The sequence below is a fragment of the Solea senegalensis genome, linkage group LG20 (assembly GCF_019176455.1).
Source record: "Solea senegalensis isolate Sse05_10M linkage group LG20, IFAPA_SoseM_1, whole genome shotgun sequence".
In the NCBI taxonomy this organism is placed as follows: domain Eukaryota; kingdom Metazoa; phylum Chordata; class Actinopteri; order Pleuronectiformes; family Soleidae; genus Solea; species Solea senegalensis.
Window position 1 is genome coordinate 13033144 of NC_058039.1, and position 26335 is coordinate 13059478.

General features: G+C 40.4%; 1 protein-coding gene across 4 annotated transcripts in view; it reads left to right on the forward strand.

Annotated features, from left to right (window-relative positions):
- Positions 1-26335, forward strand: part of pleca (plectin a) — a 112874-nt gene that overhangs the window by 25851 nt on the left and 60688 nt on the right. Inside the window, exon 1 of one of the 4 annotated variants that reach the window (XM_044052578.1) lies at positions 6465-6746. The exons of the other annotated variants lie outside the window; for them this stretch is intronic. Within the exon in view, the coding sequence (XP_043908513.1) occupies positions 6701-6746 (46 nt within the window). The 5' untranslated portion in view covers positions 6465-6700. Of the gene's footprint in view, positions 1-6464; positions 6747-26335 lie in introns of those variants that run through there. 4 annotated transcript variants of the gene reach the window in all.

Genomic DNA, 26335 nt, shown 5'->3' on the forward strand with positions numbered 1-26335 from the left:
GTGGGGTTCTGCGCACGCCCCCAATCACTGTTCTGTCGTAAAAATCGTGAAGATTCGGATGCGTCCGATGGCGTTAAAATTGTGCCTGTTAATCCCTCACACTACAGGATAATTCGGCCAGATAATCTGTGATGGACAGTTGAGTGACTTTTATATCAGGGTGTGGTCGTAGCAAACAGGTTATTTTTAGCATGTGACAGCTGAGCTGACTTGTTGTCTGTTTGATGTCACTGTAATGAATAAAGATAGACCCATATTTATCTCCTCCTCCTCCCTGAGTCTCTCTGATGCCGTGTGTGCACACCAGCCTCCACCCACCTCACATCTCACCCTGCAGCAGGCAGCTGGTTCTGCTCCATTGGTGGGAGGAACCACTTCCCTGGGAGGGGGGCGGAGGTCGGTGTATCAGGTCCCTCAGCCTCCGATTAGGAGGGACATGAGACTTTGGCTGCGTTTCAGTGTTGACACCGTAGTACTGAGCAGCTGCACAGAAACAGAAACATCAGCTCAGTCGGGTCTGAAGTCAGGTGGTTTACTCTGCCACGCAATGACATTTAATAAATGAACGGAATTTTCTTTTTCTTCAGTTGCTTCAAGAACAACACTTTACTGTAGATTATGTAGTTTGGAGAGAAAGGGAGCATTTTTGAATTTGAATATCTGCACATAACATCTGAATTTGCTGTGTCTGACTAATAAGAATGAGTTAGGTCATGATTGTAAAGACATCTGTGTTCTGGATGAAAAGTGGATTCTTGAGGCATTACACAACAATATTGGTTCACACATTAACCTGTTTACCCCAGAAGTGTTTTAATGGGTTTAGAAAAGGCAATACTTCTTGTTGCTGTAGCATAGGTTTCAATGGGCTTTCAAGTGGCTAAATGCAAACATAAACCACTTCCTGTCTTCCGTTAAACTGATGTAGTTTACATGTTACAAGTATGTGATCGGAGTGGAGCTGAGGACTGATATAGAATATAATTTGTAAAATGTAGATTTTAAGTGGTCAGAACTGGTCATGTGCTGGTACGGAAGTGCATTGCATTCACTTGAAAAAAAAAATTGGTTTGGAGTAATTATTTCTGTTTTTCTGAGTAATTTATTTTTTTCTGTTTTTCAGAGTAATTTTTTTCTGATTTACTGAATCATTTTTTTTCTGAGTTTGGAGCGCATTTGAAACAATAAACACATTCATTCCTTTATTGAGAGTTCCATTTATAACAACATAGACGGCTTGTTTAGTTTAATCAAGCTTTATTTGATCTGGGTTTAAGACACTGGGATATAGTCCTGTCCTTCAGTCACATAGATGGTATTACCATTAGTTTGTCGACTTTACGCAGGTACCTGCGGTTGTTCAGAAGGAAAGCCCATTCAGATCTGCTATCTGTTTCTCCAGTATCAGTTGGACTGCTATGGCATGCCATGCACCATGGATGCAAGATGATGCATTTGAAATGCATTCAGGCTGACCATGTGGTGACTCAAGAGACGATCAGGTGACTGCTGAAAATATGGGAGTCACTTGCACGTTGGAGGTTCTCGCGAGAGTTCTCGGTAATTCAGAAAAAAAATTACGAGTGGAAAAAAAGGAGCACGAAATACAGAAAAAAATTACTCTGAAAAACAGGAAAAAACATTAGTCAGAAAAACAGAAAAAAAATATTACAAAAAACAAACCAAAAAATTAATTACTCAGAAAAACCAAGTTCTTTTTTTCAAATGAATGCAATGCGCTTCTGTATGCTAGTATCTTTTAATAAGATGATGTTTCAGTAAAGCAGTTGTTCCATAAATCTTATTTTTGAATGTGGACGTAACTCGGGGTCCAACTTCTTACAAAAAATAATCACATTTTCCAGGAATCCCCATCTCTTATAATGGGCAAAACTGTAAAAATTCACATCTCTGTCATTAAGATTTGGTATGCAGGATAACACACGCTACCATCAGACTACACCAGCTCCAATCCAGATTACAGGTCCAGATTATTATTTGGTGGCAAACTTGGTTCAGTTCCATTTAACATGTGTATATCTTGGCGATTTTTTCACAGATCAGGGTGGATTCTGTCATGTTTATATAAGATGGTAATATCTATGAGCAGGTGAAGTTCAATACAGATCCAGGAAGTTCTTCCGGATCCAGTGGATCAAATTGAAAACACATTCCCGTTGGTGCCCTTGTGTTGCTATAGTTTGCCCGTGAGAATGTCAGTTACATGGTTTTAGCTTAAAATAGCTAAATTTAATGCTTGATCCATTATTGGATTAAGGAGCAGCCCATTCCAGGAGAAAGGATTTGTACTTCCTGAGTCACAACACTGAGAAATATTTGATTAAGACACAAAGGAACAGTGATTTGGGAGAGACTTCATGTTCTGTTGAATAATAAAAAGAGGGAGTTTTTGAGTAATCCAATAGACTTTGATGTGACGTTAAAATATTTCCAATTTCTAAACAAAGTCTAATCTTCTGGAGTCAGCATCTCATTTAAACCTCATCATCACACCCATGATCAAATATTTCTCTGTGTCCATCTTCTCACGGCTGCAGCCGGTTTAAACTGGATTTGATCTCCCATCAACCCGACAAGCAGCCATTGATTGTGTATTGATTTGAGAGCGAGGGATCGTTACAGCTTTCCCTGAATCAGATACTGCAGATGCAGCACAAAGGAAAAACCCCAGTGTCCACACACACAAAGATGTTGCTTGTCAAACAGGTGTTCTGCAGTGTCGGTGCGAGGGTTTCGCTCCCGCTTTCTCACACTTGACCTCATTATTTGGCAGCTCAGTCGGGCACAAGCAACAAGATGAAGGATCAGTGTGTGTGAGAGAGCGAGGTCACGGGCAGAGCTGTTGAATTCAGCAGCTCTCTGTGACTTTTGTTCACCAGCGTTGCCCCTTGTTTTCTATTTTAACAGTTTTATATTATTGGGACTAAGTGATTTGTGAGGCGTTTCGTAACGAGTCTTATTTATTTCTCGCGGTTTCGTTTTAAACTCACAAAGGGAGGTTGTTTTGTTTCGTAACGTTCCCTTATCAAGATTTAGTGTCAGTGATGGGGTTTGAATGCAATGTGAAATATTCCACTTATTTATTTTTGGTAATGAGTGCCAGTTGTCAAAACTATTCTTCCTAGATGAGGAGAAGATTTTCAGAACATGGGGTGGAAACTTTGCATGGAGGTCAGGTGTGGCCAAAATGGGATATAGCGATAGACATAGTGCACAGACCCTAAGGAAGAAACATGGATGGAGCACGCCAAAACTAAGTTGCATTGAATTTCACAAAACTTGGCAGGAACATGTTATACCCAAAGACGAACAAAAAAGTCCATTGGGAACGTGGCCTCAACACAACAGGAAGTTGGCCATTTTGAATTTGCCGTCCATCTTGGCGATTTGCGTGCTTCTGTGCATAAATGAACAAAGTCGTCTGAGCACGTTTATCACACTAACATGAAAAAATGCCAATTTGTCAATGTCAATTTATACAAGATAGATCAAAGGTGAAAAGTTATCAGATTATCAGATTCTAAAGGGCGTGGCCACGGCTACTGTCAGAACAGAAAGTGCTGTGTAACTTTCTCAGACCGATCGGCTCAAAAATTCCTACATGACACAAGACACTGAACCTGAACACATCTACAAACTACAACTTGTCGGCCATTTTAACTTGGCTGTACATTGGGGCGATGGTTGCTCAGTGGGAGAGTGAGTCGTCCTTCAACTTGAAGGTTTGTGGGTTAGATTCCTGGCTCCGCCAGTCTACATACCGATGTGTCCTTGGGCAAGACACATGACCCCATGTTGCTTCTGACGGCTATGCCGGCAGCGTGTGAATGGGTATGATGAGTGATAGAAGATGCGCTGTACGAAAGTGTGAGTGAATGGCAAAACTGTAGTGTAATGCAGCTGTGAGTGGTCATCAAACCGAAGAAAGCGTTATAAATACAGACCAATTTACCATTTACACGGACCGATCTGCTCGAAACTTAATTTTATTATCCTGAATAAAGGTGTAGTGAGCTGACTTTTAAAAGCTTTTTACACAGATGAAATTCAGTCCCCAACGATCAAGCCATGTGTCATGTAAGTGAGATTTATACACTTCGAAAAAAGTAACCTTGTTACTTTTGCTGACTTCAACTTCAGCAAGTCACTGGAGGCTTGAGGAAACTGCCGAGTCAGAACCTTCACTGTCATCTTATAGCAGATAGTATATGTATATATCTAACAGTGTAAACCCTGCATGACTCTTCTTAGTTTACATCTGTGGTTGAGACAACAAAAGCCCTTTGGTTGAGGTTAAAAACAGTGGTTTTGGTTAAGTGAACATGTTGTGTCTTCACTCTTCATCACTGTGGTCTTTTATTTGGACTTGGAACAGACCATGATCTCACTGTAGCCACTACAAGTGCATCTCAAACACTTCTTTCTGTCTGGCAATATTTGACTCATCTGTTCAGTATCATTGCATGTGCATACAATTAAGACTAGATTATTGAGAGCAGAGGTTCCCACACTTCAGAGATTTGAGGGCCCCTAAAAATTAAGCAAAGATTCCACGGCATACACCCAGATCATGCAGCACAACAGATCATATTAGAGGTTTTTGTCAGAATTTAGATTAGATTAGGTTCCACACTGAGGAATTAATTTGCTACATAAGAAAGGGGACAGTGGTGACTCATTTCAGGGTAAATTACACAATGAGACACACACTCAGTGGCCACTTTATTAGGCACACCTGATCAAATGCTTGTTCATGTAGATGCATTAGAGTATATGGACAAAATCATTTGGATCCATTGGTCCCCTTTTACAGCTATAACAGCTTCTTGGAAGACATTTTTTGAAGTGTTTCTATGTGAATTTGTGTCTGTTCATTCTGTAAAGCAGTGATGAGGTCAGACACTGATGCTGGACGAGAGGGTCTGATGGGATCGAGGTCAGGGCTCTGTGTGGGCCAGTCGAGTTCTTCCACACCAAACTCAAAGTCAGACCCAGTCAAAAAAAGAGCCCTCATCAAACTGTTGAAAGCAAAGCATTGTCCAAAATGTCTTGGTATGCTGAAATGTTAAGATTGTCCTTCACTGGAGATAAGGAGCCTGGAGACCAGAGCCTGAATTAAATACTTAACAGGTGTGGACCAAATACTTTTGTCCATATAGTGTATCTAATCCATTAATCCATCCACTGCTGCATCACAAAGCATTTAGACAGGCAGACATGGGCAAACCGACAAGGTTGGCAACGTTGTTGGTTGTTGGTATTTCAGAAACTGCTGATATAGTGGTATGTTCACACACACCCATCTCTAATGTTCACAGAGAATTGTCCAAAAAACAAAGTGGAATTACCCAGTGAGCATCTGTTCTCTGGTTGAAAATGCCTTGTTGATGTAGCTGTCAGAGGAGAATGACCAGATTGGTTTGAAATGATAGAAAGACAACTGTAACTCCACTAGGGGGCGAAATGCCCTCTATCATGTTAGTATAAGGTGGTATTAGCATGTGGCTAGTTCTTCAGAGTCTTCCTACCATTCATTCATCCATCATCCATCCATCCATCTTCTACTGCTTTATCCACCTTCCTACCATCCATATATGTTAAAAAACAACAACAACCAGCTTGAATTTTGCTGTGTTTGTTGCTCTCGTCGTATTCTTCTGTGGACCAGCTTCTTCTGAGCAGAGCGTCCAGGCCTGCTCGTGTTAATGCAACTTTGACCAATTAAATTTTGTACAATTTCACTCGGACTAACACATTTAAATGCATTTTTTAAAGGTCTGGTTCAAGTCAGACTAACACAATAATTAGTTTGTTCTTTCTAAAATCATATAAGAAATACAGACTGAACATGTCGAGCATTGATGCAGTTGAGCTGCAGCAGCAGCAGCAGACACCCCTGTGTGTCCTCTGTGATGGGATGTTATGTAAGGAGAGCGTACACTCACTGCCACTTTATCAGGTGCACACGTCCCCTGATAAAGTGGCAGTGAGTGGATGATCTCCTTACGTAAATGTAATCCGGTTACATTTCCCTTACAAATCACAGTTAAGCAGCACATAGTTGTTATTTCCTGCTCTGCAGTGTTTTTTGTTTCCTCTGGTGCAGCAACAGCAATCGAGCACTTTATTGGCAGATTCTGCTGAGTCACTGTTGTCCTGATGGAGGCAGACTTCTATACCGGGATAATGTTGCCATGGGACATTTTTTTTGTGGATAAAACACTGGTGACGCTGACTTCACGCCGCCTGTGAACGTGCTGTTGTGATGTGACGGTGAAGCGTGACTGTTGTTGGTCACGGAACCTCACTGTGAAACGCTACGAGGATGAGATGGGACGACATCGCGGAAGGAGGTGGGAGGTGGATGGAGGAGAGGGAGAGGGAGAGGAAGAGGGAGGGTGGGCTGCTCCTTTATTCCACACTTTCTCTGCTGACATGAATTGTGTGTGAGCGGGCAGTGGGGGAGAGAGAGAGAGAGAAAGGGAGTGAACAAAAACACTAAGCTGCCAACTCCTGTGGCAGAGCAGAGCTGAAAGAGGGAGAGCAAGGGGAAGAAGCTGCTGTTTGCAGAAAGAGAGAGAGAGAGAGAGACATTTCCATCCTCCAGTGTGGTGTTCTGGTGCTGAGCTGACCTTGCACAGCTCCGTCTCTTGTTTGGGGCTTCACGAGAGAGAGAGGCATGGACCCTGCAAGGTCCATCCAGCATGAGATCACCTCCCTCAAAGGTACTGCACTTGTTCTTCACACTCTTGTCATCAGGATCGTATGCTCTCAGGACCGCCCTTGTTTTCCCACAATGCCTCACTGATGAGGACTTCCTCACCACGTAGGTGAAAGCTGAAAGAGAAAGTAGAGTTTTGAAGGTTGTGATCCTCTCCTCTTGCTTTCTGAATGTTGATGTGGATGAAAGGAATGGAGAGCTTTTGTTCTCCTTTGTGTTCAGGGGGCAAACATGGGGGGGAGGTTGGTGCAGAGGTCAGGGGTAATGATTGTGCTGAGATGATGTGTTTTTTATGACCTGTGTATGAGATTCAGTGGGGTGATTGCTGCTGCTGCTGCATGCGGCACAGTAAATGCTGCAGAGCAACTCATGCTGCTGCTGCTGCATCACCGCGGTAACGCCAGTGATACGGCCAAGTGTTGCCCTGCCCCTCAGTCAGCGGTGAGACTGCTGGTGCAGAAGAAACCTGGTTTAAGCTGCATTCATATTAGTTCTGCTGTATATGTGACAGCGACGGGTCTCTGACGTCGGTGCTGTTGGTTCGGCTGCAGCACGTTGTCATGTTTGTTTACGTTAGGAAAGTTTGCTCCTCGCACCGTCCTCGCTCATACATAATAACAACAATAATAATAATAACTTTATTTACATGTCCCACTACTTTCCTCCAGTGTTAAGATAATAAGATATGACAGCAATGGCTAAATTTTTTCCCATGCATTGTTCCCTTCTTCAAATGCTCTACTTTTATTCTGTATTGATTAAGCTTATCTGCCTTTTTCAAACTGTGGATTTACAATTAGGTTGTGGATTCACAAACAATATTTCTAACAATGTTTTATTGAAGTCAAAGTAAAAAAAAAAAAAGTTTTTAATAATATATCAATAAATACATTGTCTGGGGGAAAAAAAGGGCCACAACCAATATTTCAATCATTCGGATTAATTCAGATCACATGATTGGCTGAGTAAAAACAACCTGCAGAGGTGAACCCCGCTGAAGTGGAAACAATACACGAGTTAGCAAACCAGTTGTGATCGCTTCATTAGTCTGTGTCTGTAGAGAGTCATGACTCATGTATGAACACTGCCTAGTACCATTCATAGCAGGGATTTCTCACCAGGAGTTCACCCCATTTTTTTGTTTGTCCTTATTGATCCTAAGTAATCTTTGAGCGATATGTTATAGCAGTGGACCTCCTCACATAACTGTAAGCAAGCGTCCATGTCGCTGTTGTCTTTATCCATAACAAGACAGTGCCACCAACTGGACGCCACCAACGAGTCAGCTCGGTCACATTGTAAGGTTGCACATGTACGGACCCTGACACATATGTTTACTGTGATCGGATTACAATCGGCTAGCACCTGATCACAGGTGTAAATATATCCAAGATGCAGTGAGGATTGTTATCCGATCTGCCAAACCACTGCGGGGGGTGGTCGGTGAAAGTGGCGACTAAACTCTAAGCTGCACAGTCTCCTCTGCTTTTCCCGGTTTTCCCGCTTGTCGAAGACGAGTTCTTCCCCTGCTTTCAAAAGCAAAGAGGAGTCTATACTATAGCGCAACATCATGTGTGGCTAACACTGTTGTTGTTGATAATATGGCGACTCACAGGATGTGACGCCGTAGTCGTAAATTGTGTAAGGGGGGATGACTGTGATCAGATAGTAATTGGATCTTGATCAATACGATAAATTAATTGTTTAAATTGCTTTATTGTAAAAGCGGCGTAAACATGTAGAAAAATAGACGTATAAGATGTAATGCACACATCACACAGGATATTATTCTTTTTTCTCTAAATACACCCACCATGGTTGGATTATGTAAACAAGTTCCGCAATTGCTAATTAAAGGTGACATTGAATGCTCTTATCGCACATATATGTTAGTTATGGAGGTCTGCTTACATATATTAACTTGTTTTCATGGTCAAAAACCTCCTAGTTGCTGCAAACGAGCCGATCAAAATATCTCCTCACTGACGCTCTCGGCAGCCGCGCTGTTTCAGACCAAAAGCACACCCCCAGAACACGGACTGGGTTATGATTGGCCAGCCCACTGTCCTGTGATTGGCCTGGTACCTGGAAGAGACGTAATTAGCACGTCAGCTCTCAGATGCGCAGCTCCCCCTCTGGCACGATGGATGCTCTGTATCTCAGCAGCTACAACAAGAGTAGTTCTTCTTCTTCTACGGTTAAATGTACGCAAGGGGATGTGCCCGGACTAGTACCTGCACCAGGAGGAGCTACGGTAGTGAGAGGAGTGGTGAGGTTTCCTGATGACATCATCAGCAAATGCCTTTCCGCTTTGCAGAGCCCAGGAAAACAATAAAACCCTATAAAAAAAAAGCAGCGTTCCGGTCTATGTCGCCTTTAAGAAGAACTTATTGTCATTGATGGTGAGTCTGAAATTTGACTCTACTCAAATGCGTTCACGGGGCTAGTTTGTCGAAATAGCTAAAAAATACAGGGTGCTTTTCAGGTTCTGGTCTGGTTCAGTCAATATTGTTTCAAACTAGGTCGGATTTGGTCAGAAAAATGCAGTACCACCGTGGACGTGGACACATGATGACTTTGGCGCCATGCAGACCAAAGCAGACCCCTGCGCTCTCGTGGACAAAATATAAATCCTGTGTTTGAGTAGTTTTGGGGGCGGAGCTTTGACCCAAGGGCTGTTGGGAGTGGGAGGGATATATCGTTAAAGAGCCTGTTCGTGCTGGCTCTTTCAACCTTACTGACCTGAGCTTTAGGTTTAAGAAAATTGTGAACGATACGGCCCCGTTTTCTCAGTGCAGTTGTTCTGAATGGTCAGCATTTCTAACTGTAGTGTTTTTATGATGTGATTCTTTTATGCATGTAGGTGAAAACGTTTCACTTAATAAATCTGCATCTGAAGGGCATGTTAATGCTATTACTCTCTCTCTCTCTCTCTCTCTCTCCCTCTCCCTCCCGCCCTGGTGTTTTTATTACAGTCTGCATGGTTGGTCTTACTCTGGTATTCAGGCCAAGGAGAGTGAACTACTTTAACATGTATCCTCTCTGTCAGTCCAAAAGGAAACTGTCTGATATTTATAAAGACAGAACGCCAGGACTTAACCAGGCTGGTGAACCTGGCTCTGTCTGAAAGAAACGACTGTCTTTAAAAGCTTGTCTGTGTGCGGCTGAGGATTGTCTGGAGTGTTCTGGCCTGACAAAATGTGCTAACACTCAGGGAGAGAGTTAGCGTCCAGCAGCATTTAAAAGATCCTGGAGAAGGATCTGAGGCTGTCCTGCCCACTCGGGTAGGCTGAGTTCTCCCAATGGACTTAGTCAACACGTTGAGCTCAGACTCAGTTCATTTGTAAGCGCGTCGTCACCTCGAGATCATTGCTCCCATTGTCTGTTCTTGTCAGCTATTTTCACTCACTTGGTACAGACTCAGCTCTTTAACCCAGGAGACAGTTGATGATGTCTTGTATGTGCTGGGACATGCAAAGCCAATATTGATCAGTGACATTTAGTCACGTCTTATTAACTCCTGCTTCCAGAGAGCTCTGGATCTTGACCCACTTGTTGTGAATTCATTTTAGGCTTTTACAGACAACTCCAGTGAGAATTTACATTGGAAATATTTCTCTGTTGCAGGAGATTTTAAAACCCCTGTTTCCTTTTTGATTCCCTTGTTTTTACTCTCAGGTTTCGGTTTGGTTCAAAGCTAGGATCTGTAACACTTTGCATGAGTTGAGAGTTGGTGTCTCAAACACATACGTACACAGAAAAAATAAAATAGCCAGAAGAAAACAAATTCACTGTCATGAAACTTCAATTGTTATTGGAAAACAGCATTTTGATGATGAAAAGTCAGAGCAGGGATTTTTGTTATGAGACAAACGATTAGGCAAAACTTGAAACTGAAAGTTAGTCTTAATGTTCACGGCTGATCAGTTAAGAAGACTTAAAATTCCTGAAAACGTGCATTAATCTCCAACATTAGCAAAGAATGATGTTTAACCATGTTTAACACAGCAGTCTGGTGTATTTAGTGACAGCACTGCTGAAAGCCGACGATCGCAAGCCGAATCAAAACCCGTTCAGTCGGATTTCAGTTCAGTGACTGTGTCAGACGGAGTCTGTGCTCCGGTCACGCGGGACGTACTGAACAATTATGTGAACAAAACAAACTTTTCAGTGAACTCGTTCCAATGATTCAGTGGCACATGTTTAACAAGTCACTAGTTTGTGTTGTGTCGCGTCTAAAACAACGGCACGGCAGTTTCATGCAGCCGTGCTATGACGATCTAGCCCACGAGGTGCTACAGTATAGTAACGGAAAACGATGTGACTAGAGTCGAGTCAAGTAGAGTTAAGTAGAATGGCATTAGTGGTTTTAACTGTTTTGGGAGGTTTTGTTGCTGTAGATTTACCGAGTTATCGGATTTATTTGGTCAAACAGTAAAGGTTACAAACACGAGAGGAACAGGAATACAAAAGCTAAACCTGTTTTGACCTTTGGCCTCTGTGGTGCTGTGTTGATATGTCTTTTCTTGTGTGTCTTTTTCAACAATGTCTCTACCGCTGCTTTGTTTTCAGCCCTTATCTGAGTGTTTTCACTAAAACACTTGCTGCTGCTTTCTGAAGGTTACCATATGTGTTGCTGCCAAATCTGTGATATCCAGTTAAAAAGAAGCAGAGGGGTGGGGTCAGTGCACTTGACCTGGGAGTGGTTTAGTGTTACAGGAGTTAAAAGCAAAGTTGCTCTCTGACATTTTGGCAGCTCCAATTACTGGGGTCCGTCAACACATGCCTGATCACTGATTTACAATCTGGTAAAAGTAAAATGACTGTAACTTTTATGCACATAAGCTGTAGATTATAATGCAATAAAGGACGTTGGAGACATTTTAGGTTATTGTTGGGTTAGTAAAATTACAGCTGCGTTTTCCTCACCTGTAGCTCTGGAGATCAGCGTCTGTGTCTAACAAGAGCAGAGACAGACAGGAAGCATGTGATGTCATTGTTTTTGCTGTGTCCCTGAGACACATGTACACTATATCCTATTTACACACACTCTGTATATTATACTTTTTTTTCTCATTGACTTTCATCTGACTTTAACCCATAGGTACATTTTTGACCTGATCTTTTAGTGAAACGCCATCTTCTTGTGAAGCAGTGATTCACAGGCCTGATGGGAGCAGATAACCAGATTAAGCCAAATAAAAGGACAGCACGTTTAAAGCTGCAGTCGATGGGGAAAAAAATAAAGAAACAGTACATTGTTGAGTCACGTCTGCAGGTTATTGGGATTAAGCTTTCTGATCTGAGCCTGCACTAGAGACAATTCAACCATATTTAACTGCGTTTATTGATGTCTCTTTCATTCTTTTTGTCATCGGTCTCAAGGACCGGCTTCAGGCTGGAAACTGAGTTTCAGAACTCTACTTCTGTCTCACATCACATCATTGAAATTACTAATCAATAATGCCAAAAAGATTTAGCTTACCCCAGCGTTTACCACCATGACTGGGACATTATCCGGTTTCTTGTTGACGTATAGAAGTACTGTCTGTGGTTCAGATGGGAGTCTTCAGTCTAACAATGACTAAGCTTCCCTGTCGTGCAGCAACAGATCAGCATTTTTCTTTTTTCTCTTCCCCTGATGTAAAGATTGTCAAAGCAGAAGACAACGCATGAGATAACTGCTCTGTAATGGAGCTTTAGACAACACGTGACTCAGTATGAGTAGCCTGACATTATTGCCTGATATATTGGTGTATTCCTGTTCATAATAATATGCGAGTCCCGAGTCAGAAGTTGATGGAGCGCCCCCCTCAGGTCGGAGGAACCTGGAAAACCCGCGATGAAGGATCCTAAAATAGATGCCACTCGCGTCACTAGTTAGAAACAATGCTACTTCTTGCACTTCTGTCTTATTTGTTTTAGTCAGTCGTTCACTTAGTTCTGTTACATTTTTATCCTTTTGTGTGTGAAAAATACCGCGTAGAGAGTTTTTATCGACTTGTCCAAGTTTTTTCTTCTGTGGAAAACAGTCAGTCTGGATGTGACGTCATAATGTATATGTTGCCTGGTACACTGTAGATTGCGAGGCTTCCGAGTGTTGCATGCTGGGATTGTGTGATGTCAGCTACCTGTATTTCTGTACAGTTGTAATCCCTGAAAGTGTCAAGTGTCTTCATTCATTTGGCATGTGTGTGTGAGTGTGTGTGTGATGTTAGTGATGAGTGTACATCCTGTCTGTGCCGTGTTTCATACTCGCAGATGAACGTCTCACGTGTCACTCTCTCTCTCAGAGGCTTCTGCCGCTATTTGAGCCGCAGGAATCAGTTTCACATTCCTCACCTGTTTCTCTCCGGCCGGGTTTTTTTAACCACTCACTGCAACCGGGAGAACTGAGAGTCCATAAGTCACACATGATAATAATAATGATAATGATGAGGATTTTATTCATACAGCAGCTTTAACAAGTGGTTTGACAAACAGAGCAAGAGCAGGAACAGAAACGAGAGAGATTCATAACAGCAAATGTTGATTTATTTAAAAGCAAAATGAAAACCAATGAAACAATGTCACACAAGAGTAAATCAGAAGGACTTAAGTATTTATAATAAATAAATAAAAGTAGTAAAAAGTTGTTCCAGTTTCAGTCAATATCTTTTACATTATTTCAGCATTAAATGCCTTTTTGACACGACTTTTTCACCCAGGATCAAACAAAGTCAGTGAGGAACAATAAATACCTGAAAAGAGTCAATGGTGACAAAATCTGAACAAAGAGAGAATCAATATTTGACATTTTTATCTATAAACAGAACTCCACCTTATATTTTACATCCCATTTACAGCCTTTTTTCAATTATCCCATTTAAAAATTAATGAAAAATTTAAATAAAAAGTGGGTTTAAATAAGAAAAATTCAAAAATTAGTCATCAAACAATTTTAATCAGTTAAATTGTTATTGTTTACTTGTATCATCAACAGATATTTGTGCTATTTTTCCATGATCAACAAATGCATTTTTGAATTACAAACACAGAAAGATAGCCTTTTGTTTGTTTTACTTAAAAATGTTAGATTCTGTGAAATGAGTGTCATGTATAATTCAGTGGCGGATGTCGGTGTTAATCCTGTTAGTGCTGTTAGTCCTGCTGGTTGATAACTCTGGCCTCCTAATTTAGCTGATGTGATTACATAATCTCATTAACCTCAGATTTCCTGTAATTCAGAGGAACAACTGCTGCTGTAATTTGACACGTCCTCTCTCATCCTCATGCCCTTCGTCTTCTAATCCTTGTCCTGGTGGGACTTGATTACTTAATCTCTGTGCTTTTGTTCAGGTCATACTTAAAAAAACACTTGTTGGATTTATTTAGAAAAGTTCAGTTGAGTTTCTTTAATGACCAGAAGGGGGCACTGTTAATAAAGCTGATTGCCTGCTGCAGAAATGGCCTTTTTCCAGGATACTGGGGGTTATTTGTCCTCATTTAATCCTTTTTTTTACACATTAATACCCTTCAATTTCCTTCTGTTTTCTGCTGTTTGTGTATCAGCAGGTCTCCAGCTGTAAAAATGCCAGTTACATTTTAAAGACAGTGTTTTTTAATGGTGTATAATTCACGGTTTATAATAAGTCTTTGTCTTTTGTGTTTCTGTGTTTTCTAGGTAAGTGGCTGCTGTGGCCTTCGTCTCTTTACTGTACGTGGGTTGTGAGTTCTGGCTGCAGGCGACGACTGTCAGGTCAGGTGGCGACTGTCAGGTCAGGTGACGACTGTCTGGTCTGTCTCTACTCAATCTGTAGCGGGGAAAAACACGATTTCTTTAGCGCTTGTGCTAAAGGGAGTCTAATTTCTGTGCCTGCTAATGTTTCACAAGATTTGTGGAATCACCTTTGTCTCAAAACCTCTTGGCAATACTCCTAAAATAACACAATTTATTTTCTGAAATTAACTAATAAAATAAAAGATAACATAAAGTTTTGTTTTTTTTCTAAAAATAACGTTAAAAATAACACATAACATAAAAATGTGTATTTTTCTTATAAGAACCACTAAAATAAAAAGTAGCATAAAAAGTTTGTTTTATTTTCTAAGAATAACTTATAAAATAAAAGACAACATAAAAAAGTGTATTTTACTGAAAACATCATTTTATTTAAAATCCCTGCAACTGGCGTAAATAATTTTGACAGGAAGTCGCCACATTTCACACGTGCATGTGCGGAACACATCGTGTTTCCTCCACAGATCGCAGAGTGACATGGTCTTTTCTTTTTCACCATTGTGTGGCGTCTGGTTTCAGTTACCACTGTGGTTTTCACAGACTCAACACAGTCTAATGCTGTTTGTGTCGGTGCCTCTGTTCCTTATCCTAATCCGTTTTGCTGCAGACACGCATGCACACGCACGCACACACACACACACACTCAACCTGGATTTCAAATGAATGCTGCCTTTTTTCTTTTAACATAATCACAATAATGATGACCGGGGCTTTGACTTAGCTGCCGTTGTTTGTGGCGTTAAAAGCTTCAGGATGTTTGTCTGATCATGTCTGACGCAGACATTCGCTCTGATGTGGAGCCAAGAGAATCAACTGGATCTGACCTGACGCTCGAGGACACGTCTCTGCCCTCGTTCTTCTCTTTAACCCCTCGGTATCAGCAGGTTTTAGAGTCTGAGGGTTAGATGCCAACCAAACTCAGATTTGTCATTTCAAAACCTTGGGGTGGGACCCACTGGTGTGTCGCAGGAGACTATTTTTGGGTCCCTAAACAAATTCACTTTTTAAATGAGATTTTTCTGTATGTGTGTAAAATAACCAAATTACCAAGCATCTCAAAACTGGCCTGCTAGTATTAATATTTGGCCCAATAGATTCATTAAAAAAACAGTTTAGAAGAAAAAAAATGTTTGTACTCAATTGCTTATACTTTATTTTTCCTCATATAATGAGTGGCTACATGCAAGCATCAGCACAAATACTCTTTGTTTGTTTTTTCCGTCAGTAATTGTAAGTTATAAAGCTCTCATTTTCTGAGACAGTTATAAAAGTTGCAGCAGCTGTTGGTTTGCCAGCCTTCGCCGCAAGCAACAACAGCCAGTAAATGCCCCCGCTATACAAAATGGGAGTGTTTGCTTCTCTGGGCCAATTTCTTTTTTTTTTACTATCGTGCATTTTTCTCGTGGTGGTGCAAATTCTGGGAATGATCTGGAAAAAACGAGGAGAAGTGCTGGACAGAGAGGAGATTGAGACAGGGTTTATTTTAGAGCAAACCCTTTCACACTGTCAGTGTTGGGTTTATGACGAGGGCAAGTTGTTATATACGACATCCACCAATGGTATTTTGTATATATCACATTGACAGAGAGGCCTCAGAGTCTTTCCTGAACCAAAGTGGCTTTTATTGCTCTGAGGCAGGATTTTGCCAAAGTGCCTTTAAGTTTTGTCCTTGTTTATCTGGAAGTCAGTGACATGTCTTATTGTTCCCTGGTGAATATATTGCCCATTAACCTCAAGTGCCTCACTGAGAGAGTGCTGTTGTTGACAGATTCTGTTTTCAACTAGTAGCTAATAAGTAATTGCTGCTATGCTAATCACCACAACCATAAAATAAGAGCATATTAGCTAGTAACTTTAAAAGTTTTTTATTTTACTTACTTTTAAGCTTCAAATAGCCATGCCCATATTTATAATTTCGAACTTTTAAGCAGTGGTGCACAGACACACAAATTATGCCATGCTGGGATTCAACTATAAGGAAGGGCGCTAGCAAGCTAATGCTATCTAACAAACTTCTAAACTGAAACACATAACACAAGAAGTTATTATTTTTTTTTTAAATGGGTGAAATAAAAAGCCCAAACTGTGACAGTAATGACTCGTCTGAAACTATTTAGTTACCAGTGGGAGTCACGTTAGTGTCAAGCTAACGTCTTGTTTTTCTGCTGACTCATTATTGTCCACTTAAGTGGCCGTAGATTTAAGGCCAGGCTGTTGAAAAGACTCAAAAACTGCATTTTGCATCTGTTTCATTTCACCCTGGTTCCATGTGTTTAACTGTAGGTGTGGAAATTACCAGAAACACCAGAATACAATATTGTCACAATATTTAAGTCATGCTATGTACGATATTATCACAATACTGTGGTATACTGTGGACTGAACTGTCAATAGATTTTATCCTTATCCACAGAAGGTTTTAGCCTTTATTTGTAACACCAGTTAAAAGATATGCTGCAAAAATTTCAAAAGTGATATAATATCGCCACACAAAACATTATGATATTTCACTGTATCAATCTATCCCCACCCCAATTTAACTGTGATGCATTAGCATGTTGTGCTAGTGTTGCCAGACCACCAGCACAATTACCTACAAAAACATAGTACACATGATGAATTTTAATATATTAAATTAATTTCTCATGAAAATGACTGACGTCCTCACCTTTTATTTGCAAAAACAAAGTGGCTGAGTGCAATTTCTGTCAAAAAACTGTAGGAGTATCACGTGATGTGTGTTGGAGAGGGAGCCAAGACAGTGGACTCGCTCCTATTGATCCTAGACAAATCCTATCCCTACTATCTGTTAAATCATGTTTTAAAACTTTTTTTATCAAAGATTTGATCATATGAGATTATTGATATCGCATGGCCAAATAGCACGTCTCATCATATCATATTATATAATGGGTTGAGTTACTGTGCGATTCCTGTTCATTCTTGTTGCGACAAAAAGAGCAGCTCTCTTGAATAGCTTGATGTTATCCATGATGTTTAAAAACTGTCATAACCAAGCAGCCACAAAACACCAAATTATCCACAAACCAGGAAGTATAAACTTTAAGGGCTACTTCAGTGTGAGTGATTTACAGTGGAAAAACCTCTCTCATCGTGTGAAAGTGAAGCAAAACATCCATAGAATTTAATTGAACCACTCCTTCGGCATGTTTCTATTTCTCTGCCGTTGACTGGAATGTTCAGTATGCGGTAAACAATCTTCGGTTGGCGAATAATCACAGTAAATATGCTGCTTGCAGTGAATCTGCTGAAAACATGGTGCAGTAAAGTATTCAGATGAAGAGCAGAGATACTCAGACCTCTTGATTTTTCAGTGGAATATGTCTTCAATCACGCTCAGGTGTGTTCCTTTCAGGTTTCAGCTTTTATAGACTGGAGTTGAAAGTGTGTTCACTCTCCAAAAGAATGTCAGAAGCAGACAGTGCTCTCTTCTTCCTGCCAGTCTGTCATTTTTTAGATCAGATTTTTTTATTGTCTGAGATGTTTTCATGGTCAGTTGTGGTTGTGGTGAAGAACCACCGAATTCTTCCTGGAAAAGTGAATCTGTTTTGTGTGTTGTCAGTAGCAATGCTACTGCCCCTTAAGCCTTGTTCTGTATATATATATAGCCATATTTCTATGGAGTCTTGTGTTGCTATGGTTACGAGCATTCCTATCCAGCCACGCCCTATCATGGGTTTTTTGATGAATCATTGCAGTGACCACACACGCAGAGAAACTCTCCTCACTTCCTCTTGTGTTGCTAGGACGTGGTTCCTCTTAATCACAGGATGCTCTCATGATCAGATTTGGCTACTCCAGAGTGGCAAAGTGCACAGTCACCCATCAGCCATTTTAGATGCAGATCTCGTGAGACGAGCTAAAATCTAATCCATTTGCACGGACAGCACTCAAAACTTTAAAATGCTTCACCTCTTTCTGTCGACTCTGCAGCTGCTCTGTACTGTGGTCGTCTGGGTCTATAAAGATTCAGTGCTGTTGCCAAATAAATTCCCCGGAGCATCCATTAGCTGTGCCGAGCGTCGGCCATTTTAGCTCAGTTTGCCCTCTGGACAGCTTGTGTTACAGTGATTTTACAGTCAACGTTTTGTGAGCTGAGCGAAAACCTGAGCCTTGCAAATTGGTTGGGGTTCTGGGTTCAGAGTTGTACTTTATTTTTTACATTCAACAATTGGTGGCGCCAAAGCTCTACTTATGTGCGAACAAACCAGAGGAGAAGAAGAAGAAGTGCAGTCAGATGGAGTCATGGGGTAGTTTGGGGAAGTTTAAAGCTCAATTTATTGGCAGCAATTGACTGTACTGCCAATAAATAAGTGTTTAATCGTTTTAAAGTGAAAAATAATTAGGTTTTCTTCGCCTCAGAATGAGCCATTTATATGTACTTTAGGCAAGGGCCTTGTTTCACGTGGGCTGCTATTTGTGGAAGTGGAAGCATCCTACGTAAAGGAAGAACAATGACGTACTTTTTAGTACGTGAAGACCACCCTAGTTCCGTGATAGACAGGGAGGAGTTTGTGGGTGTATCTTTAGGACTATCTTAGGATGAGAACAAATAATTGGTAGTAGTTTATAATTGTGATGAGCCTACAGCCCAGTAAAACCTGTCACTTTATCATCCTTTTGACTCTAAATGTGACCAAACTTTACAAAATTAACGGACAGTATTTAAGAAGACCTGCAACCAGTGACTGACACTATAAAGTTGCTGATAAAGTAAGTGAAATTTTGTCATGGACTTCTGGTAGTTTTCGATTATACAGTTCTAGCACCACTCGGCTACTTCATAGTACCCCCTCAACGTGGGCAGGGTTGAGGTATCACAACTGGATACCCAAGCGTACTGGATCGTCTACACCCCATGCATGGACCACGGCGTATTTCTGCGGAAAGCAGCCACGTATGCTCGCTATGACGCTCTTGTCGGACGTCACGCTCATGACTCTTCCAGTGACGATGCTCTCTGACCAATCAGTGACTGGCAGTCTGACGACTTCTCATTTTAGTATCGGCTCAGCTTGCTTGGAACTTTGCCAGAGTAGGAACTTAATAAACTTCCAGGTACTATTGCTAATGGAAAAACAAAAAAAAAAACGTATAATGGAAACCTCCCATAAGGCTACATCTACACTATTCTGTTTTTATAAACCACTGGTGTCCCTGATGGCAGCTTTCATGCATTCTCAGTATTGGCTCCACTTTTCAGAACCAGATACTTTGTCCATTTGTATATACAGTCGACTGTGTGAAGCTTCAGTGTAGACGGATAACCAATCAGAATGGCTTTAGTTGTTTGTAGAGCCTCGTACTGGATGGATGTGAGAGTGAGTGTTCCAGGGTAGTCAAGAGTTTATCACCTCATGTGTTTCTGTGTCTCATTTAAGCAGGAACACTCCCTGCAGGATTTTTTTCCCTCCGCTCCCCTCGCTCTGCTTTGTTTCCAAATACCAAAATGCAGAGCTGCGTTTTACGATTTGGAAGATCACCATATAGCTTAAACGGCTCCCTATAAAATATGTAGTGGAATGTAGAGAACACTTCATATGAAGGCAGAGTCGACTCTGTTTGTTTAACAGTCAACATTCTGTTGTCCTCCGTCGCCTCCACCATGGCAATGAGCTTTCATCGCAGACGCAAAACAACTTAATTTATCTATATCCAGACAAAGGTGGAGGAAGCGGGCCGTGTTTTTATGTCCACTCGCTTTCACATGGCACAGCCACTCAGAAAAGTTACACTGATATGATGCTGTGATCGAGGAATCGAATATAAAGGGACATGAAAAGACTTTTCCACCGGGGCCAAACTGTTATTCACATTCACGTTCAAATTTCAGTTTTAACAACGTAATTAACAAATCACAAAAGCTGCAGTTTCACTATTCTATGTTTGATTCTTGTATATTTTATGCAAATCAAGCTTGCATTAGAATGTACTGTACTGTTGTTAAAGGTGGAGTGTTGGCTTAGGCCCCCTGGTGGGCCGTAGATGAACTGCACAAGTGGGTGCAACAGATTAGAAAAACATTAAACACATAGTGAGTATTTTTACTTCAGTTTATTTTTGCGTTAACCTTTAAATAATTGTCATATATTTAACATTAATCTGTTAAAAGGTTGCATTACAAATTGTTACATTCATTTGGACGAATTTGGACATTTTATAGATAATTTCCAAACCACATTTTGCACCCTAACATTGTATAAAGCTTCATAAAATATATTTTCTTTAACTAGATCTTGAGTTGATAAGTTCAAATGTCATTCTCTGACTATTTACTGTATGAAATAAATAACATCTAATTTAAGTTTTTGGATTTGCTGTAGAAGGTTTTCTGAATATTAAATGGTCACATCAATGTTTGGGAAGAACTGATTTAGGGTAGCTATCAACCAAAGTTGAATACCTTATTCAAAATTATGATTTAATTAATTTATCCACTGAAAACTTAGAGCCATTAGAGTATGTATCTTTAACCCAACGTTTTGACTATATCGTCCCAGGTGTTTTGTGCAGGTACAGAATGTTTCGTCTTTCATATCCATCTGCGTTTTGGCCTTTTAAACTACACACAAATCTGTTTGGTTTGAGTCAGAGCCATAGGACAGGTAATAGAGAGCACATGGGGACAGATTCTTTGCATCCAGGGAAACGACTCAACACAGACCTCAGAGTTTTGGATGAATTCTTGCTCTGCGAGCAGAGTTGGTTCTGCCATATGTGAATTTATCCTTATTGCCATATATCAAGAGTCTAAGGCTAAAAAAAGGCAAGTGGTTTAGCCACAATTATGATTTACTGTATTCTTCGGCATAATCTTTACCCACCACTGCAGTGTATCACTTCTAATATCCTCATGACAGCCTATTAAAATACCATCGAGCTGGCAGCACATTGTTCACCTGGTATGATCTGCTGTGCAGCCAAAAATACGATTGATCGCTCTGATGTTGCCATGCCTCAGAAGGGTGTGGAGATCTCCACATCTTCACATTGTCAAGTTGTCAATCACAGAGAGGAAAACTTTAATGACTTTCAAATGCATCCTGTTGTCTTTGCACAATGTGGTGTGATACCGTCTAAACACCTCATTAAAGTCTTAACTATCATTGTTGACTAAAACCATTTAACTCCGACCTGCATGACTGCTCTTTGTTCCAAGTCGAGAAGAAAATCTGCGTCGCATTCATTCAGTCAACAGAAAAGGCCAAAGGTGATTTTCATTAAGAGGATTGTAAAATGTGAAGAGGGATAAGTCATTAAAGCTGCGACTGCTGGAAACAGAACAGTGACGCCAGATGTTTCCCCCACATTTGCGAAAATATGGGTGCGATTTATCTCGAGTGAGTCCCGTTGATGACAGTGAATCAGAGCAGCTGTCAGCGAAACACACAGCGACCATCTCGTTTCAAGGCAAATGGAGACAAATAATCCTCCTGCAAACATATTCCAGACCTCCTGTTTGTAGTTTTACTGTCAGGCGTGGACTTCTTATTGCTTCCCAGTGTCGATCAGTGTTCAGGGGAAGTTGAGTAACAGAGACTTAAACACAGGCACAATTGTCTCCTCTTAAAGGGAAGAAATGACTCGATGGCTTTTTCCATGTAGGTTTGCAGAGTTGGCTGCGGGCTGACAGTGTGGGCTTCTAAAGGGAAAAAGCAGGGGGAGACCAAAGATTATGGCTGTCGTTTTTCTCTCTCACTGGCCCCAAACTGTAGGTTTGCTCTTTCCAAAAACCCTCTGAACATCTACCAGCTTCTAGAAAGGAAAAGTGACCCTGAGAGTTTATGTTCAACAACCTCAGCACGTTTTTTATTTATACATGTAGTCACAACAAACATGTAAAAATGCCATGAAATGCTCCCTACCCTCTCCACAGTAGTAGTTGTTGTGTTGTGTTGTTTGTTTGTGTTTTGTGTGGACGGTGGTTTCCCCTCACGCCTGCTGATTATGGCCCACGTGTAAATGCTGCCGTTGGTCAAAACCAATGTTAAAATGCATTGCAAGTAGTGTATTGTCTTATCGTGGATCAGTTAAAAGTACAATATTTGCACGATGTTCATGGGCACAATATAGTTATCGGCAGATATTGGCTTACAATGTATTATCAGATATCGGCTTTGACATGAATAGGCACAATATTCTGTTAACTTCACTACAGAAGAGATTAAATGACCTCTGCAGTTGGGTGCAGGGCAGAGCGTATATATGTATATATATATATATATATACATATATATGTATATATATATATATATATATATATATACATATATATATATATATATATATATATACATACATATATATGTATATATATATATATATATATATACATATATACATATATATATATATATATATATACATATATACATATATATATAAAAATTTTAATTCTTTGACTATCACAAAATGTGGCCTTGGAGAATCTCGCAAAGATAGAACTGGTGGTTTTACTCGCTCAACTGTGTGGAGTTACAGCTAAGTCACTGACAAAAGTAAAACTGTGCAGTGCTTGTCTGAGGCTAATGCTAGTGCTAACAAAGTTCGTGGTAAAAGGTCTGTATTTATACAGCGCTTTTCTAGTCTTTACGACCACTCAAAGCTGCTTTACTCTTCCGTTTGCCATTAACCTATTCACTCGCACTTTCATATCTATGTGCCAAACTTTTTTTTCTTGCATGCCTATTCCCACGCTGACTACTGGGACAGTAAGTCAGCATTGGACTCTTGGACTCTTGGACTAATTGGACTCTTGGACTCTTGAGCGACTGAAGAGAACGCCATTATTTCTCGTAATTCACACTGCAGAATTCACATCTTCTTCCATCTTTGCATTGATCTTGTGTCTCATCACGTGAATAATGTGCAGCACATTTGTGGTGAACATTCCTTAACTGTGATTATGGTCCTTTCTGGAAAAGAACAATATTGGGTTTTTCGGGGAAGCTGGTGTGAAGACTAACGATGTGGTGAAGAATCAAGTGAATGCTGATGTTTTTCAGCCCGAGGAAAAAGTCAAAGACTTGCTCACTTCTGCAACAGCTACAATTTTAAAATGTTATAACTAGAAATCGCCTAATCCTGAGCAACATTTGAAGCAGACTGACCTGATCTTGTCGACTCCAGAGGGTTCAGAAGACCTCTGTGCTTGTGGTAGATGTGGGTGGGCTTCCTCACAGAGGATCATGAAGAGTTTCAAAGGGCCTGGTCTGACTTTTTCTTGGAGGTTTGTGCTTTTTCTTACGTTAAACTCCCTCCCTTTCCTCCACATCTCCACATTCCTCCTCTTTCGTCTTATCTGCCTTCGAGACTGCGTTGCCGTTGCTGTGGTTACTACTGTGTTCATAAGGGAGGGCGAGACGGGGATAATTTGATCATCTACAGATAGAAGCAACGGCCTTGTCTCTTTCCATACAGCTTAATAATGACCTCACTGACAATTATGTGTCACGTGAAGGTTAACATCTGAGTGTGAATCTTGTACATAAATAACTTTTGTATTGATGCAACAATGTTGAGTGGTATGAACTAAACAGATAGTAAAACAGAGATTGGAAAATCATGCTCCATGTGTTCCATAATTAATCGTCTGTGTCATAGCAGACGTCTGACAAAGTGCTCGTCCACAGGCTGAGATAAGGTAACAAGCCATTAGATTTCCTTTCTTCAGTCCAAATTATTATCTGTATTTGGAATTTTCGGAATGAACGGACATGCCAAGCTGGTGAGACCAGTATTTATCTCAGTCCAGCTCCCGAGATCACTGACCGGTCGGTGCGCACCGGCATAAACTATCTTATCTCCAAAAAAACACGCCAGGTCATGTTCAGCTCTCTCTCTGTAGTTCTGAAATGTGTTATCATTGCTATGGGAAAAGACTCATTGTCATATTTGAACATTTTGCTGCCACTTGAAGTATGCATTACAGATTGAATCAAGTGCATATTTTACACTATTTACAGTCAATTTAATACTTTTGCAGCTTGGCTAATTTCCCATATTGCACTATGCGTTGCCTATAATGACAGTCACATTATAACCATCTCATTCCCTGTATTATTAATGCAGAAATTTAATGATTTAACTGATTTGGCCAAATCATGTATAAATCAATAAATAATGTATTTGATTTCATACGGCCCTGCACTCAATTTCAAGTTATTTGTATACATATATATATATATACATATATATCTGTATATATGTCTATGAAAAATAATTGCAAGAAGTAATATGAGGAGTAAATCTATATGGAACAATCTGAGCGACATGTGGTGACTATGGTCATTATGAATGGGTCTTTGTGTTGGAGTGATTTTGTCCCTTTTTTCCACCATTATATGAAATAATAAAACCTATAGCTATATCTATAGCTTTTTTGCGTTTAAAGAGAAAATGATCAACGTTGTCAGTATACCGCTGTGTTGTTAAAACAATGTCAAAATGTTGAAAAAAAACACTGATACACGGATAAATTGAGATTTATATTTCAATACATGTACTCTATATTAAAAATAGAATCAAACTACCCTGAACTTAACAAAACACTGTAAAGTCAACATTAAATACATACTGTGGTTATGGACCACAGTTACCATGGTAAAGGAACAATTCCGTGCCTCTGCAAAAGCCACATTATCACACACTAAACTGCCCGCTTTCACCTTAAAAACAAACGTTCCTTGCGCGTCTGAAAGTTTCCGTTGTCAGGGGCCGATGTGTGACTCAGCAGAGGCCGGGAAATGTGAGTCCACTCGAGCCACGCTCAGCTTTTTCCTGCACCGTGCCTCCACGAGGAGGGCGACGCAGTAGGGCAAGTCCAGAGGAGAACATGTGGCAGCATTTGCCACCTTACATCTGCCCCTCAGTGTTTTTTAGCCCAGCCTTCAGTGCAAACATTTTTAAACTGAACAGCCACAGCAGCACTCAGTCCCCAAGTCTGCTGCTTTCTGTCTTTATTTATGTGACATAAAAAACAAAGAAATCTGAGCTGCGATGGATATAAATAACCCCAGAGATTTCATGGAGGCTTTGATTCAACAAGGTCAAGGTAGGATGTTTTCTTTGTTTTGTTTTTTTTTGGAACAGTTCTGTCTTCTTACCAAAAGGTGTCAGCACAGATGTACTTTCTATCGAGTCTCAGCTTTGTGTCCCAGGACCAAAGAGGATGAAAAAGGTATGGGTGTGTCTCTAACTGCCACTGTATCAGATAACGGTCCAGGTTAGATTTAGATTTTGTTCAATTCTCCCGCTTAGAAAAACTGCTTTAATCTCATCCCAGATGTTCATCGACTGTTTTATTTCAAGAAAAGGGAAGGCAATTATACTCAAGTTCATAACCGTACATTATTTTACAATGAATCATTCTATTATCTGTTGGAAAGAACAGTCTCTGTGTTTTGACGTTGTCAGACTGTTTGTTTTGTCTGGTAAACATCCAAACTCCCAAGGACTAACCCTAACTCCCACTTGTGTACTCCCAAATCCTGCTGTTTTATCTTTTATAAATGACTTAATTAACGAAGAATAGATTCTTTAAACGTAATTTGACGTTGACAAAATGTGGATTTATCACTGCGTCCACTTCCTGAATCCTGACATAAATATTGATCTTTACATTTTTAAACTTGGTGAGCCAAAAAAAATTTGACAAAAAGTAACATCAACAGAAGTCAAGTGACCAAAGAAGGAGAAGTAGACGAAGGGAAACCGTGGACAAACATCCATTTTGTCTTTTTTTAGTTAGACAGATATTGTGAGTGCTTCTTCTTCTTCTTGGATGTTTTATG